At 39.2% G+C, this 14,702-nt stretch overlaps 2 protein-coding genes across 3 annotated transcripts in view; one reads left to right on the top strand and one right to left on the bottom strand.

Annotated features, from left to right (window-relative positions):
• The window catches only part of eef2l2 (eukaryotic translation elongation factor 2, like 2), a 22,098-nt gene extending 20,961 nt beyond the window's left edge, over positions 1–1,137 (top strand). Inside the window, exon 15 of one of the 2 annotated variants that reach the window (XM_071915171.2) lies at positions 148–1,137. In XM_071915171.2, coding sequence (XP_071771272.1) covers positions 148–341 — 194 coding nt within the window. In that variant the 3' untranslated portion in view covers positions 342–1,137. The remainder of the gene's footprint in view (positions 1–147) is intronic. The other variant, XM_078285286.1, reaches the window with a different exon arrangement.
• Positions 583–14,702, bottom strand: pias2 (protein inhibitor of activated STAT, 2). Its single transcript, XM_078285289.1, has 15 exons — positions 14,674–14,702; positions 13,407–13,495; positions 12,260–12,722; positions 11,701–11,788; positions 11,562–11,612; positions 9,594–9,684; positions 9,346–9,480; positions 9,083–9,188; positions 8,788–8,861; positions 6,926–7,086; positions 6,406–6,539; positions 4,999–5,185; positions 4,761–4,900; positions 4,628–4,665; positions 583–2,995 (listed from the first exon to the last, which is right to left on the bottom strand). Exons 3-15 carry the CDS (start codon positions 12,717–12,719, stop codon positions 2,774–2,776), a joined length of 1,887 nt encoding a protein of 628 aa, XP_078141415.1. The 5' UTR covers positions 12,720–12,722; positions 13,407–13,495; positions 14,674–14,702; the 3' UTR covers positions 583–2,773.

The raw sequence follows: 14,702 nt of genomic DNA, 5'->3' as shown, positions 1-14,702 counted from the left end.
TGAATGTTCAAAATCATGTGTAAATAATGAGAAATGACAATAGCAAAAATAGAGGTAGCAAAAATACTTAATCCATTAAAGTATTAATGGAACCGATCATACAACTACAGGTTTTGATAAAAACGTTTTTACTTTTTTCACCAACAGGTTTCACAGCGGATTTGAGGTCCAACACCGGTGGCCAGGCTTTCCCTCAATGTGTGTTCGACCACTGGCAGATCCTGCCTGGGGACACCTATGAAGACAACAGTCGCCCAGCACAGGTCGTCGCTGAGACTCGCAAACGCAAAGGCCTCAAGGAGGGCATCCCAGCACTTGATAATTTCCTAGACAAAATGTAACTGTTTTTGGACTGCTTCCAAGTGCAATTGGTCGCTTACTGATTAAAGATTTAAAAAACATTAATAAAAAACACCTACACATGGTACCACAACTGAAAATGCTATGAAGTTTACAGATACAGGAAAAAAATGACAACTTTGTAATAAACCTTCCTGTGCCATCATAATTCTAACAGCAAATAAAATTGAGCACTTTTCTCTGAGTCTTTGTTTACATGATGGCAAAAGAGAAATGTCCAAGTGATTTTGATCAAAAGTTTTAAAGTCAACAAGGTATGAAGGGCATCAAGTCCAAAACAACACAACAGATACAGAATCCCTTGGACTCACATCACCCAGGTCTGCTTGCAGTTGAAGAGACACTTAAATATTCACTCAAGGGACTAAGATCCTGTTAGCATGACCTTAGCATTAAGCATTAAGTTGCTTTAAGTTTCATTTAAACTTACACCAACTTATAGACAAATAAGCTCTTTGATTAACTTACCAGTATGCAAAAGGAAGATTGGTAACAGTCTCACCTTTGTCCGGTTTCTGTTTGCTACAGTGCATGCCAACACTTAAGTGGGAAAAGCTTGCTTAGCATGATCTCAAAAGTTGATGCACCACAGCACACTGATACTGGACAAAGAAGAAGCTTCTTTTGCCAAGTTGATTTCAGAGTTTACTTGCCAAGAATTAAGCCTATTCCTGTAATAAAAACATGGTAACAATCTTTGTTGGCATGGTGGCAATACAGATTAGCCAGTAAACTTAACATACAGAAAAAAAGAAATAAATTCAGAGCTAGCAGGGATGGGACGATATGCTTATCTCACGATATGATGTAATAAATAAAAGTTGAATGACTACAAAGTCTGACTGTGCAGAATTATGTTTATTTCTGAGACACAAATCTTTCTAGCAATGGCATTGGCTTGCTAGAATGTAAACAATTTAAAAATGTCATTACAAAGTACAAATAATATAATTGGATGGAGAGTTTATGAAATTATGATGGGCAAGCCGTCTCATTTGTGATTACTACAGCAGAATAAAATGGAGCTAATATCATAATTAAATTTTCTGCACCACAATACGTTTTGTCACATTTCTGTATTGCGATATATTGAATTTCGATATATCGTCCCATCCCTAAGAGCTAGTGTTATGCTAGAGGGCTATATCATTCCAAGTGAAAATGGGCATTACAGCTTATCAAAAGATGAATTTTTTGATGATGCACCAATTCTGGGAGACAGAGTGGCAAGGGCAAATTGGACTATTTTAACTACAATTACAACTTTGTTACACCTAACACTAGTTAAATAAACTATTATTGCTGTGACTGAATTAGAAAGGAACATGAATTTTCTTACATTAGTATAACAAAAAAGCTGCCTCGTGATAAACCCCATCAGGGTATTGACTGACAGCTATTATAATCAATGAAAACATTTTAATTATCTTGCTGCCTTCCATGTTTCCGTTTGTCCATTTGAAGGCAAAGTGAGGGCTGGTCACAGCCAACACAGGTACAGTAAAAAGTGACAGAAAAACAACAGTCTCATCCCCTGTAGGACGTATGAAGAGGTTAGCCTCATCAACAGTGTGTGCATGAGTCCAAACAATTTCTCAAAGGGCTTCCTCTTTTTAACCATTCGTTCACCTGCATGGATGTGATGTGAAACCCGGTCTGCTGAGAGCAGTGAGTCCAAGCTCTTCTAACAGTCTTGTCCTTGCTCTGTTCCATCTATCACACACCAATGCAGATGAAGCAAACAGTCCAGGTTAAATAGGCCAAGAGTTGATGCCAAGTTGTATACCAAAATTGGTATACATTACTAGTTCAATGCCCTATATATTTCCAGAATTGGGAGCAACTCCAAATGGTACCGATCAGTCATGGCAGCCATTTATCTTTCCGCCATTACCAGAGATATCTGCTGTTCACATCATCATGTAATGGAGAAGTCAATGATACTGTGTAATGAAATACAATGAAATTGACAATTTAAGAGAACTGAGAACATTGTAATTTTCCCAAATGTCTGATTGTCATAGATAGTAAAATGCCAATGTTCTCAATTCTCTTAAAATTGCAATTTCATTGTATTACTTCACAATATCATTGAATTTGCCATTATATGATGATCTGAACAGTGGTGTTTTCCTTAGTACTATTGTATTCCTTGGCCATCAAACCATTTGCCAATCCTATCATGGTCAGGTCGACAGATATGGAGGAAAACCCATTTGCTGCAATGGCAGAAGGAAAAATGGCCGCCACGGCTGATCGGTACCATTATTCCCATTCTGAAAATGTTCAGGGCATCAAAGTGTACATGTATACCAATTTTGTTGCTTTTATGCAAACCTGAACGGGTCAGTTTGCCTGGACTGAAATGGACATCAAACAAAATGAGGCCTGATAAGGTCCAGTGAGATGTGGCTCAGTCTAGTGAAATGATATCCGATATGCTGCCGGCACCGCCTCCTCCACTGCCCCCTCCGCCCCCTGTGATGACCCGGGTCTCATGGTTGGAGCTGGCAGCATGGGTGCTGGCTTCGTAGTGGCTGTTGGAGGAGGAGACCAGAGCTGTGCTGGTGCTGGCAGCGGCTGCACTCTGCAGGCTGCTAGTCAGGTTGTCCAGGAACATGGGAGCCCGGTAATGCTGGGGAGGAAAGGCGAGGGAAGGGGGATGAAAGACTATGCTTCAACGTCAATGAAGTCCACTGGAAAGTGTGTAAGGACTGCTAAAATGATTCCTCCTACCTCATGTTATTGCTATCCTCTTGACTGTGACAAGGTTATGAACTAATTTTGCTTTTGTTTCTATAATATGGATTAGGGCTGCAGCTATCGATTATTTTAGTAATCGAGTATTCTACCGATTATTCCATCGATTAATCGAGTAATCGGATAAGAAATACTTTTGCTTTATTAAAGAGCAATAGTAAATATACAAAAGAGAAAAGCTGTCCGCACGAAGCTGTCCATATGACACTGTGATTTACTGAAAACGAGGTGAAATAATTATTATTATTGATATTTATTACTAGGCCTAAATATCATACAAGTTCATAAGACTGGCTAATGTACATTTATTTACTATGGTGAAGGGTTGCCCTACACCTGCTGACCCTACTCACTGCAATCAAACTAAACTGAATATACCTGCTGTATTGGACTGGTGCATTTTAGGCTCCAATTGCTACTTACACCACCTGATATTTTGCTTTCTGGGGTATTTTATGCATCACTGTGAGGGGAGTAGGTGTGTGTGTGTGTGTGTGTGTGTGTGTGTGTGTGTGTGTGTGTATGTGTGTGTGACTATCATAATAATAACATGAATGAAGCTCAGGCTTTCACAAATTGACTGCAGCATTTTATTTTCTGTGGTTATTTTCTTGAGCAAAACTTAGCTAACTTAGGGACATCATAACTAGCCACCATATTGATTTACGTTCTTAACTAGCCATTACATATAGCCATAATTAACGTGCATTCTTTACTAGCCTTCATCTCATCCCGTTTTAATATTAAGTGCTGACTCCGCCCACCCGGCCAGTTTCGGCGTACGCCGGTAGCAATTACAAGTGGACCCTATCCTACAGTCCCTGCTCTCAGCGGAGGGAGGGAGCTACGCTGTGTGGGAAGTGCTGTGACCGTCAGACCTCTCTGGATTAGACAAGCAAGTAGAGAAAACCGGCATCAGCCGAACCAATTTATTGCCAAATGCTTTGGGATTCAACACATTAACATTGCTTCCCATGGTCAGAAAAAGTCGGCAGATTTGTCGCTAGTCGCTTTTGAGAAATAAAGTCGCCAGGGGGGTCTGAAAAGTCGCTAAGTCTAGCGACAAAGTCGCCAAGTCTAGCGACAAAGTCGCCAAGTTGGCAACACTGGATCCGAAACTTTGGACACTTTCTGTCGTTTTCTCTGGCCTGTCTCTTCTCTTCGCCCCTCGCTATTTTCTCTCTCTTTCTCCAGCGCGTTGTGCAACAGTAATAATCATCCGTGCGAAACACTGAGTGTGTATATAGTTATATAGATTAAACGAAGCTTCGATGCAAAGAATTTGCATCGATGATTTTTAGTAATCGAGTTACTCGAGTTTCTCGAGGAATCGTTTCAGCCCTAATATGGATAACTTTCATTTGATTTTTCATCAGTTGGGAATGCATGCAATTTATTCTGTTACAGCTCCACTTCCTGAGGCTGACAAGATGGCTAGATTTTTACATAAAACTCTTGTATAGTGCAGCTTTAAATAAGAGACTGTAATAAACCATAATAAAATTACCTGAGGATCTGCTTGAATTAAGGAAAACAAATCCAGACCTAAAGGTGAGAGATAAAAATAAAAAAAAAACAGATTATGAACAGTCACTCAAATCAGGATTAGTGTTACCAGTAGTCCTAGCCAGTTGACTCACTCTGCATGTCTGTGGGGATGGTGGCCAGGGTGGAGTGGTGGAAGGGGACTGCATAGTCGGCAAGTGTGGAGGTCAGATAGGGTGCGTCCAGGGGCTGGACATTTGGCACGCGCACGGTGGAAGGCTGGTAGGTCAACACTCTGAGAGAAGAAAAAGTTTGAGAGAAAGTCTAAACACAACTAAAGACTGGATTTTCTCTCTGTGGTTCTGTGAAAAGATGAAGAGAGAGCTGACTCACCCCTTCCCATGCATCTCCTCGCTCTTGGACATGTAAAGGCAGCGCTTCTTGTGTGGTGGGTCCACGTCCTCTTCATCGTCGTCCGAGGACGAGGTTTCCAGGGTCAGGTCAATGACATCAGCTTTCTTGGTGGAGCTGGGCTCAGTAGAATGAGGGACCACCGAACACTGGCGCACAGGAGTAGAGGCTGCAGGACACACGTTGGTATGTGAACACTCAACAATCATGACAATGCCTTGATTTTCTTAGCAGACAATAGCAGCTTTATGATTCCATGGAGGGGTCTAAGTCTATGATCATCTCAGCACACAGGAGGGTGGTAGATGTGAAGCTTGTTTTCTGGTTTACAGTGACAAATGCTAATAAAATTTTACAATTGCTATTACAAATATTTTACAAATGCTATTAAAAAGGGACTGCTTCATTAACTTGCATCATTATTGAATTAATAAAACACATTTTTGAAAAATTTTGAGTCAAATATGACAATTATCTACTAGTTTGACTGCTCACGGTAATATTTCTGAACCTAAAATAAATCAAAATAAATGCAAATTAATGCAAAAAAATCCTCCTACTTACTCTTATGAGTATAATACATAAGCCTATTTCAACGAATGTAGCCTCTAAAGCAATTCAAGCAATTTTTAAGTAGTTCTAATTTTGCCCGCAAAATCAATTTCCACCTGCCATGAATTACGGCCTGATTCAGACCTTCATTTAAGCAAAGTTGCAATTGAGTTTTTACATCCTACTAAATTCCAGTCCTGGAGTTACCACAGGGATATGCAGCCTGCTGCAACGTGATGCATATGTAAATCATGGCCTGTCCACATTATAAACCGATTCAGACTAACAAAAGTAATTTTGTACGCTCCCTTTCCTTGCAAATCCAAAACTAGGGCTGCAACTAACGATTAGTTTGATAATCAATTATTCTGACGATTATTAGAACGATTATTCTGGCGAATAATTGCCTTATTTTGTAAACTGAATTGTATTTTTTATTTTATTGTTTTTTTTTTCCCACAGTTTAATAGTTGTATGCTGTCAAGGAAAGTATCATCTTTATTGATACGATTCAACAATTATTTTTTTTTTTTTAAAAAAAAGGTTCTGCTATTTTTCCTCTATTTTAGTATGGTATCGGAGGGGCCCTAGAACTATTTCTGCCCAAGGCCCCCAAAACTCATGCTCCACCACTGTTATCTTTGTGATGGGCATGCAGGCCAGGCCAGTCCGGAAGGATTACAAAAACATTAAATCAGACTAAAAGTAGGACATGGGGATATCTCATTGAAAACAGGTTCTAAATCACATTTTACAGCACCAAATTATAATTCTTCCATTCTGGCGGCTTTGGCACTCACTAGTTACACTTTTGGTGTATCAAAAAGTTTTACTTACTCTCAATTTTTGTTAAAGTCTGAGAGGACACCTTGACAGCCTCTTTCTTTGGTCTCATGGGACACCAGGTCCCATCTTCTTGGAACTTGATTTCATCCACATCCGAGCAGTCATTCAGGATCTCCATGAATAAACTGAACAAGCAGAAAAATACTTTTATCGCCGATACATACAATAATTGTACAGGAATTTGTCTTGGTGACACTGGCACACAGGCAGATTCATAACTTGCTCAGTTTCACTGTCCTGACACATTGCACAAAGACAGCAGAGTGCAGAGTAAACTATGTATATCATTACATATATACAAAAAGTATGCTAGAGCCACTAGCAAGAAAGAAAGGGTAGGCGCTGGTCCTAAAAATCATAATGCCAAAGACAATAGAGTTTCACAAAAAAATATTTATACAAAAAAGCAGATACTATACTAAAGAAAGGAATGATTAACACACAACTGGCTCACAGCAAACCATTGCCTTGTTTTTTGTGTGACGTGAATGAATGACATTTCCCCACTAACCCATCGATAATGAGACTCTCATATGCAGCCTTCTTGTCACACACGGGGCAGATCCACGTGGGCTTCTTCTCATTCATCTGTAGGTAGAGGGCAGCGTCAAAACACTGCAGGTGCGAGCAGGTAACCGCCCGGCATGGCACTGTCAGACGCATCTTACCCAGCTAGAGGAGAAAACATGCTAAGGTGAGTGAAAACAACTGGGAAGGAATATGGTTGTCACCATATCACAAACTGCCACCACCTAGCAGCATGGACTCAAAACCTACAACCTCCTATGCTGAATTCCCTGTCCACCTCCCTCTTGAGCTGCGCGGTATGGCTAAAATTATCATATTGATTACTTAGCTAAATACCGTGATCACAATTATTAATTCTGATTTATAATCTCAATGATTTGGGGGGGGGGGGGGGGGGGGGGCATATGAACTACATCTTAAATCAACACTGTTTTACAATTTTTCCTTTGGTCTGCAGCTACAGTCTGTTTTGAATCTTACTGTGGCCCTTTATTCACATAATTGTGGTCCACTCACACAATTACATAACTAACCTGTGTTTTACCCATTTTTTCACTGTTCCAAATGACATAATAACCCATTTGGATACTGTTATCAGTGAGTCCATCTAGTCTCACTTGAAGCTTGGACTGAAGATGCTAGTTAATCATTCAGTCTTGGTTATCCCAGATCTCAAGTTCAAGCACTGGGCTACTTCTCTCCTCTGTGCAATGCAATCAATCAGCCTGCTCAGCTCACCCTCTACATGTGAGCAGAGACGAATAAGCTGCCACTGTGCATTCAATGGCTGCAATTGTTCACAACTGTTTTTGATACAGCACACATTATAAATGAAATTAATATTGTTGAATTATATGATTACATGAATACAATTAATTGTGCAGCCCTATTTCCCTCCTTTACATTTCTACGTGTGTGAATAAACAAATAATTGAAAAGTGAAATGTCTATTTATAATGGTCAGTCACCAAAACACAAAGCCAAAATGCAAACAATCATGCACAAATACAGTTTTTGAGCATATGTGATGTATGTAAGGGACATTGAAACTTGTTCTGAAGCACAATTAGATGGAGGGTTGATTCTCACTGGGGCCACCCATGGCACTGTTTTGCTTTGGACAAAAGCGTCCATCAAAATGGCATAGTTGATGGAATGCATAAATAAAAATAATAACTCTTGGCCTTACCTATGATGTTACTGATTTCATAATACAGATTTGCTCTATGGTCTTACATTCATTAGATATTTGGTTGTAGTACATGGTTTTGATTTAAATTCCTATAAACCCCCTTTCACTCTTTTAAGTGTATGAAACAATTACTTGGAAACTATGAGGTGAATTCACAAAGAATGAATAGTGGCTGCTGATAGCACCATTTTTTGCACTCCAATTGCGATCGCAATCTGCTCTGTCTTAATGTCCAATTCACTAAAGAAACTGTGCAAATCAGTTCAGATGATCTTAACAATTTGACCTTAATTGTGAGTGGCAATTAGCAATAATCTTTGTGAATTGGACACACCCTGTAATGAGCATTATTTGCATAAAATGGGGTGTTTTGTGCTGTATGGACAACTTGCATGAACAGCGACAGCGCACTGTGTCCCCATTTCCTTGACAGCACACCTTTTCCACCCACTGTGGGCGGTTTGTGAATCACACGTTTTTCCCCCATTTTTTGCAATGGTTTTTCTGCAACGGCCACAAAAGCATTGCAGTCCTTTTGTGAATTCACCACATCGTGTTACCAAAATAGTGCTGAGATCTTCACTTTGTGTTAAGTAATGTGGATATGTCTTGAATATGAAGGCAGGTTGGTTTTTGGAACGTGCTTCATTTACCGGGCACATGAGTGAGACTCGAAGGCTTGTTGTAGCAATCTCACTGTCTGGATCTGCTGTAAGCTTCTCTTTAACTGGAACACAGAGGGCAGGAGAAGTGTGCGGGTTAAGGTAACAGGTACATAAAATGCATGAAATAATAACAAAACAACAACTTTGTCTTTAGTCTACCAAAGGGTCACAGACATCAGTAGGAGTCCAGTGTAACTAGGTCAAGGTAAAACTGTTTAGCTGCCTGATTTAGAGTATGAAACATTGACTCATAAGAAGTGTTATCACTGCTGCATATAATTACTTAATGCTCTGGAGTGGTCAGGGTTCCTGATGCCTTTCATCCTCAGTCTCTGCAGGAGTAGTGGCGATGTCAGCTGCCTCACCAGGTACACCGACATGGAATAGGTCTGCACATGAAACAACATGATCAAACAACTTCAACGCAGAAGTCGCTATTACTCTCCTCCAACTTGATGACTGGTATAAAGGTGAAACACTTGCACATATGTAGAGAAAAATCAACAAAAAGCTGAACAGGGGTTCCTCTGAGGTGTTCGTTTTTACTTTTCCAATTTCCGGTGCCCACGTCACTGAAATTTGATTGGGTACTGCAGAAGATAGTCGGACCAATGAGGTAATGTTTAGAGGTCTTCCTGGTCTCTTCTGTTCCACTCCATTTTTAGGTGGTGGTGCATAACCCTATGAAGACAAAATGCTTCATTAAGGTCTTTTCGTCAGCCATGCCAGTGTGCCTGAATAATAAATTATGCTAAATCAGGTTGGATCTTTACTTGAACAAAACCAACACTTACTGGCAAAGGAAATAGTTTCCCATTGACTTTTATACAGAGACTGTTTGGGTAATTGTCCTCTTGAGGGCAACTTGTCTCTGACAAGCAAAACCTGAAAACAAAGAAACATATTCAAGCACATGCATATAAAAAACAGTCACAATGAAATGAAAATTGACTGTTCATGTAGTTTGCCAATTCTCCATATCATAAATTCTACCCATTTAACAATAAATACCAAACAAATTTATTTTTTTTGTTTTCTTGTATTTTATATCAAAATCCCATGACTTATACTTCCTGGAAAACTCTCTTTTCAGTGGCATACAAAAGAATTCCAATCAATTATACCATCATTGAATTTTTAACAATACCCCCTCGTAACTTTGCAATGTGTTAATGTAAGAGGAAAAACAAAGCTTGACGAAAGTGAAAGTAAAATGAGCACAACTCCTTATCTCAAACCAAAAAAAAGGCATTTCCACATCTTTCTTGTAGTTAACATTTTTCAAATGACAAAACCAGAAAAACCAGTAGATATGAACACCTGGCTAAGCTAGACAATGCACCTACCCATGGGCCCTTAGTATCCAGGGTTAGCAACTATGTATGTGGCCTGTGGCCCTACTTTTACATTTAAGAACTGAACTGTCAAATATTTCTCAAACTGTTGAATATTTCAATACAGGCATATCATTTCACAACTTTGAAGATGATGAGCTGCACGATTATCACAAAAATTATAACTGCCAATTAATTCCCTTGATATTGTAATTGCGATTATAATTTAGATTAATAGAATTGTAATTAAATACCTATTTTGTGTTGCCAACTGCATATACTGTATTCTGTATAAACCAAAACAAATCCATTGTTTCCCACAACTTGTGGCGGTGGTTGCTGGCGGGGGGTGGGGGGTTTCAACAGGATTAATTACTTGTCCTTAACTACAGTGACAGTAGCGTGTTCAGTGGAATCCAATGATAAACGGGGGCAGTATGCCAGTCTCTGCATGCCAGTCTCTGCACTGCACTCATGTTAACTCTCTGAGAGTTGAGCAGTTTTACACATCTCCTATTACTTTACAAATACCTCTAAAATTGGCAGCCACCGCAAACGGAGGAGAAATGCCTCTGATTCGCCAGTGCACTCAACGACCTCAACGGATATGTCTGTGTCTGGTTACAACGCTCATTTACTGTTTAGAGCAGTTTGATTTTGACACAGTGGGAGTAGCCTATTAAATGGAATGCAGCAATCGCAAGTTTTTGTGATTACCATACTGCCATGACGGTAATTGTTTATTCGGATCCCCATTAGCTGCCACTAACGTAGCAGCTACTCTTCCTGGGGTCCACACACAACAAAACATAACATATATAACAAGACATATAACACGTGTAACAAGTCTCAATAAAAACATATTCAAGAAATAAAAAGAAATAAAAAACTAAAAATCACAACACATCAAATTGCATTCCATCGTGGTTGATCAGGTCGGTTAATTAACGTTAGGGTTATTGTTCATGTGTTTTTTTAGTAGTTTTTTAAAACTTGCCTTGCTGGGTGCTTCAATGATCATAGTTGGTAACTTGTTCCACATTGTGATGGCCCTATCGTAATCTTGATTAATATACGATTAATTGTGCAGCCCTAGCTGTACTAGCATTAAGGAATAATAATGGGTGTGCTACAATTTTTTTTCTTTGTGTTACAGATTTTTTTTTTACCTTAACAGCACCAGTGCTACCGGCCAAAAAAGTAAGCGTACAGCCCTGTTTGTTACAGAAACATAACAACCTGCCCTGTTTTGACCAGCCCCTCCCTGCATTATGTCCCACCTCAACATCCTGTTCTGGAAGTACGTTGAATTGCAGAAACAAAATACCATCAAAACACCATTTCCTTGAGACTACATCACCACATCTACTGGCATCAAGCAATTCAGATGAGACAGAAAACCGTCAAGTTATTTGCGGACATTCTTACCTCAGCTGAATTTGAACCATATAGTCCCTTCTGCCACCCGGAAGAAAGTCCCTTTAAAAACACAAGATAACATACAATTTACAATTCACATGCCTATGGAATGGGGTTAGTAATTGAGGCTTTAGGGAAACAGTTATACCTGGATATGCATACTTCTCGAACTTGCTGTGGTGTCAAGGCGAAGATAAAGTATTTTTCTTGGTGGTATCTCTGTACAGTGCTTGCTCCTGAAAAACATGATGTCAGTTAGTGACATGGTGAGTACGCCTTTAGAAATGTATAGGTCTTTACATTCTTCAAATTGCAAGAAAGCCATAAATATATTTGTAATTATTTGTATATTTTCATACTGTCAATATGACCTAATTTCTCTGTCTCAATAGTTCCAACTGCTGCAATTTTGCACAACATAATATTGCTGTAATCTTATCGTTGTCAATCTAATCATATTTTTCTCATTCTTCCCACTCATACATTGCATGTGTTGAAATTGTTGGTTGAATAGGTTTATATTGCCCCATTTTACTATATTCTCATTTATATTCTATTTTTATATTTATATTCCATTTTTCTTTGCTGTATCCTATTACCATTTGCTGCTCAAACAACCCAATTTCCCCACAGGGATCAATAAAGTTTCATCAAATCTGATAAGCAAAGCATGGTTCAACTCTACAACTCCAAAACGCGACCCAGACCTAGGCTTGAAGGCTTGATAAGGACGTCCAGCACGTCGTAGAAAGGCAGAGGCTTCATCTGCACATCCGGGTGGACGGGGGGAATGAGCGGAGCCTGCTGCTGCAGATTCATGCTGGCTTTGGTCTCGTGCAACACAACTGCTTCACCAGTCAACAGGTTGAAGTCCGAGTCACAGGACTGACTCCCTCTAAAAGAGATGTCAGTGTTCACTACAGTAACCCCTGCCTCTGCAGAACAGAACAGTGACTTTAGGCTGGCCAAATCAGGGACACCGGTGTCTATTATCCTGGGGTAGCGGCGGCGATACAGCTCCTTGATTTTGATTTGCACTGCTGGACTGCAGCCGCTCTTCAGCAAATGCAAAGCCCTCAGGAGAAGCTCATGTTTACGACCACTTTTGTTGTGCCCGGCAAAGCCCAGTAACACTTGTAGCTCGGACACTCGGAAACTTGATACCATGCTCTGGAAAACAATGAAAGACATAAGTACACCAAGACATGAGGCAACTGTAGGCTACAATTCAAAAAAGGAGCTGAGTACTTCAGCCAACTACAAACCACAGCAAAAGCCCCAGGTGTCACACAAAGTTATCTTTTACTCCAAGCTTACTTTGTAAAATGTACCAAATACTTTAGTTATGACAAACAGCAACTATAAAGCTATACATCAATAACAAAAAAGAATACTTAAGACAGTTTATAAGCCATAGGTTATATATTGTCTGTGTCACACAGAAACCCTGTATCTCCAGTAACTGATAAAAATGCGTCATTTTCATAATGATAATGTGGCCTAGTTTTGACATAGGCATTATTATTAGTGTGATCCTAGTGTGATTGCACTCTTTCTTCAAGTTGCAGAAAATGCCAGTCAATTGGAAAAAGAAAACTAAACACGAACAAACCAAAAAGCATAAAATTCAAGATCCAAGGTTTCTGCAGAACACCAACGACATTCAAAAGTTGATAAAGAAAATAGTAATTTAATCCTTAAATAATACAGATTAACAAGAATAGCCTCAAATAAGAAAAATGACTTTTGAAAACTTTCATCAAACATTCACAATTTCATTTGCTAAGAAACGTTTGAAACGTCAACATTTTCCCATAAGAAAACCCATAGAAAAGTAAGGAAACCCCAACTGACCCTTCGTTATATGGTCCATGCTGGATTGTTCTTACGTGTATATCCTTTTTTTTCCTTACAATTCCTTAACATATGTGACCGTTACGCATCTAAAATGTTGAGAATAATTTCAAGACCCATTAGATAAAAACATGGAGAGCATGACAATGCAGATGAATGGTGAGCAGTGAAGCAGAGCTTTCTTTGGGATGAGAGAAGACACAGTTATGGTTATTGGCAAGCAAAAGCAACTTAAATAACAGTGAACAAAAGCATATTAGGGTCTGGAATGTTTTCCAGCTACAGCTAATTACTATCTCAACATAAACAGAGCTGGCTTAAAGGTCGCTCCGTTCAATTTAAGATTTGATGTTATTCTCTTATGGTCTATGCCAATCAGTATTTGTGAACTTAGCCAACTCTTTCCTGCAGCCAGATGAACTCACACTTCAATCTCTGCTGATAAGGAAAGTTTGGAGCTGCTGAGAGATGTTATTGATTCACAAAATGTTTATAATATCCGAATGAAGTTTATTTGTAATTGTAACATTTTTTTAAACTAGAAAATGTCAACCTACTCGAATCCCCTGAGTATCCTCACAGTCCCTGATGACCATCTTTAACAGTTACGTTAGCTAACTAACCTTAATGTCAGCTGGACAGTTTTCTATGGATCAGCGACAGATTTTAAATAGTTCACAAGCCTCTGCTTTGTCAATTTAGAAAGAGTTGTTCATATTCAGATATACTGACTGGAGTGACATACAATATAAATACAAATTGTTAAACTGATTAAAAAAAAGTCGACTTCTTAGTCCGTGAAATTAGTTATGTTTAGTAACGTAAGCTAACGTTAGCTGATGGCTAACTGGGTATGTCAAAAACACACATTTTTGACATCGTTACATCGATTTCCTAAAGTTTTTAATAACAGTTCTACAAAACAGCTACAACAACCAATTTAACACCTGCAGTAATTAACATTTGCTTAATTTGCTGCAGTTATTAGAAAAAGCAAAACAAAACAGCGTGGTTTCACCTACTTGTAACGAGTTAGCTAGCTTAATGGTCATATAAGCGACTGGCCAGAGCTAGTCATAAACTGTTAGCATAAAGGCTAGCTAGCTTGCTAGCGATCTGTAGTGAAAATACGTAATCCTGTGCAGAAATGCCCTACCGTGTTAACCTATCAACTCGAGCTGCTATGTATCGAGTCGCTACTAGTTATCGTTACAAGCCGTAACGTTAACAAAGCTAAGTGACAATCATTGTTTTTCTTTTCGCCTACCCGAAACTCCTCATACTCCGCCATCTTGT

This window comes from Centroberyx gerrardi, chromosome 8, assembly GCF_048128805.1.
Source record: "Centroberyx gerrardi isolate f3 chromosome 8, fCenGer3.hap1.cur.20231027, whole genome shotgun sequence".
Lineage (NCBI taxonomy): Eukaryota > Metazoa > Chordata > Actinopteri > Beryciformes > Berycidae > Centroberyx > Centroberyx gerrardi.
The sequence above is the reverse complement of the archived record's forward strand: the minus strand, read 5'-3'. Positions and strand labels throughout refer to the sequence as shown.

What these genes read in the sequence shown, in the direction of transcription:
- pias2 (XM_078285289.1), bottom strand. Translation starts at nt 12,719, where the DNA reads ATGGTATCAAGTTTCCGAGTGTCCGAGCTACAAGTGTTACTGGGCTTT. An exon ending in GACTTTAACAAAAATTGAGA is followed by an intron (nt 5,186 to 6,405) that starts GTAAGTAAAACT and finishes TGTGTCCTGCAG; the next exon opens with CCTCTACTCCTGTGCGCCAG. An exon ending in TAATTCAAGCAGATCCTCAG is followed by an intron (nt 2,996 to 4,627) that starts GTAATTTTATTA and finishes TTTCCTCCCCAG; the next exon opens with CATTACCGGGCTCCCATGTT.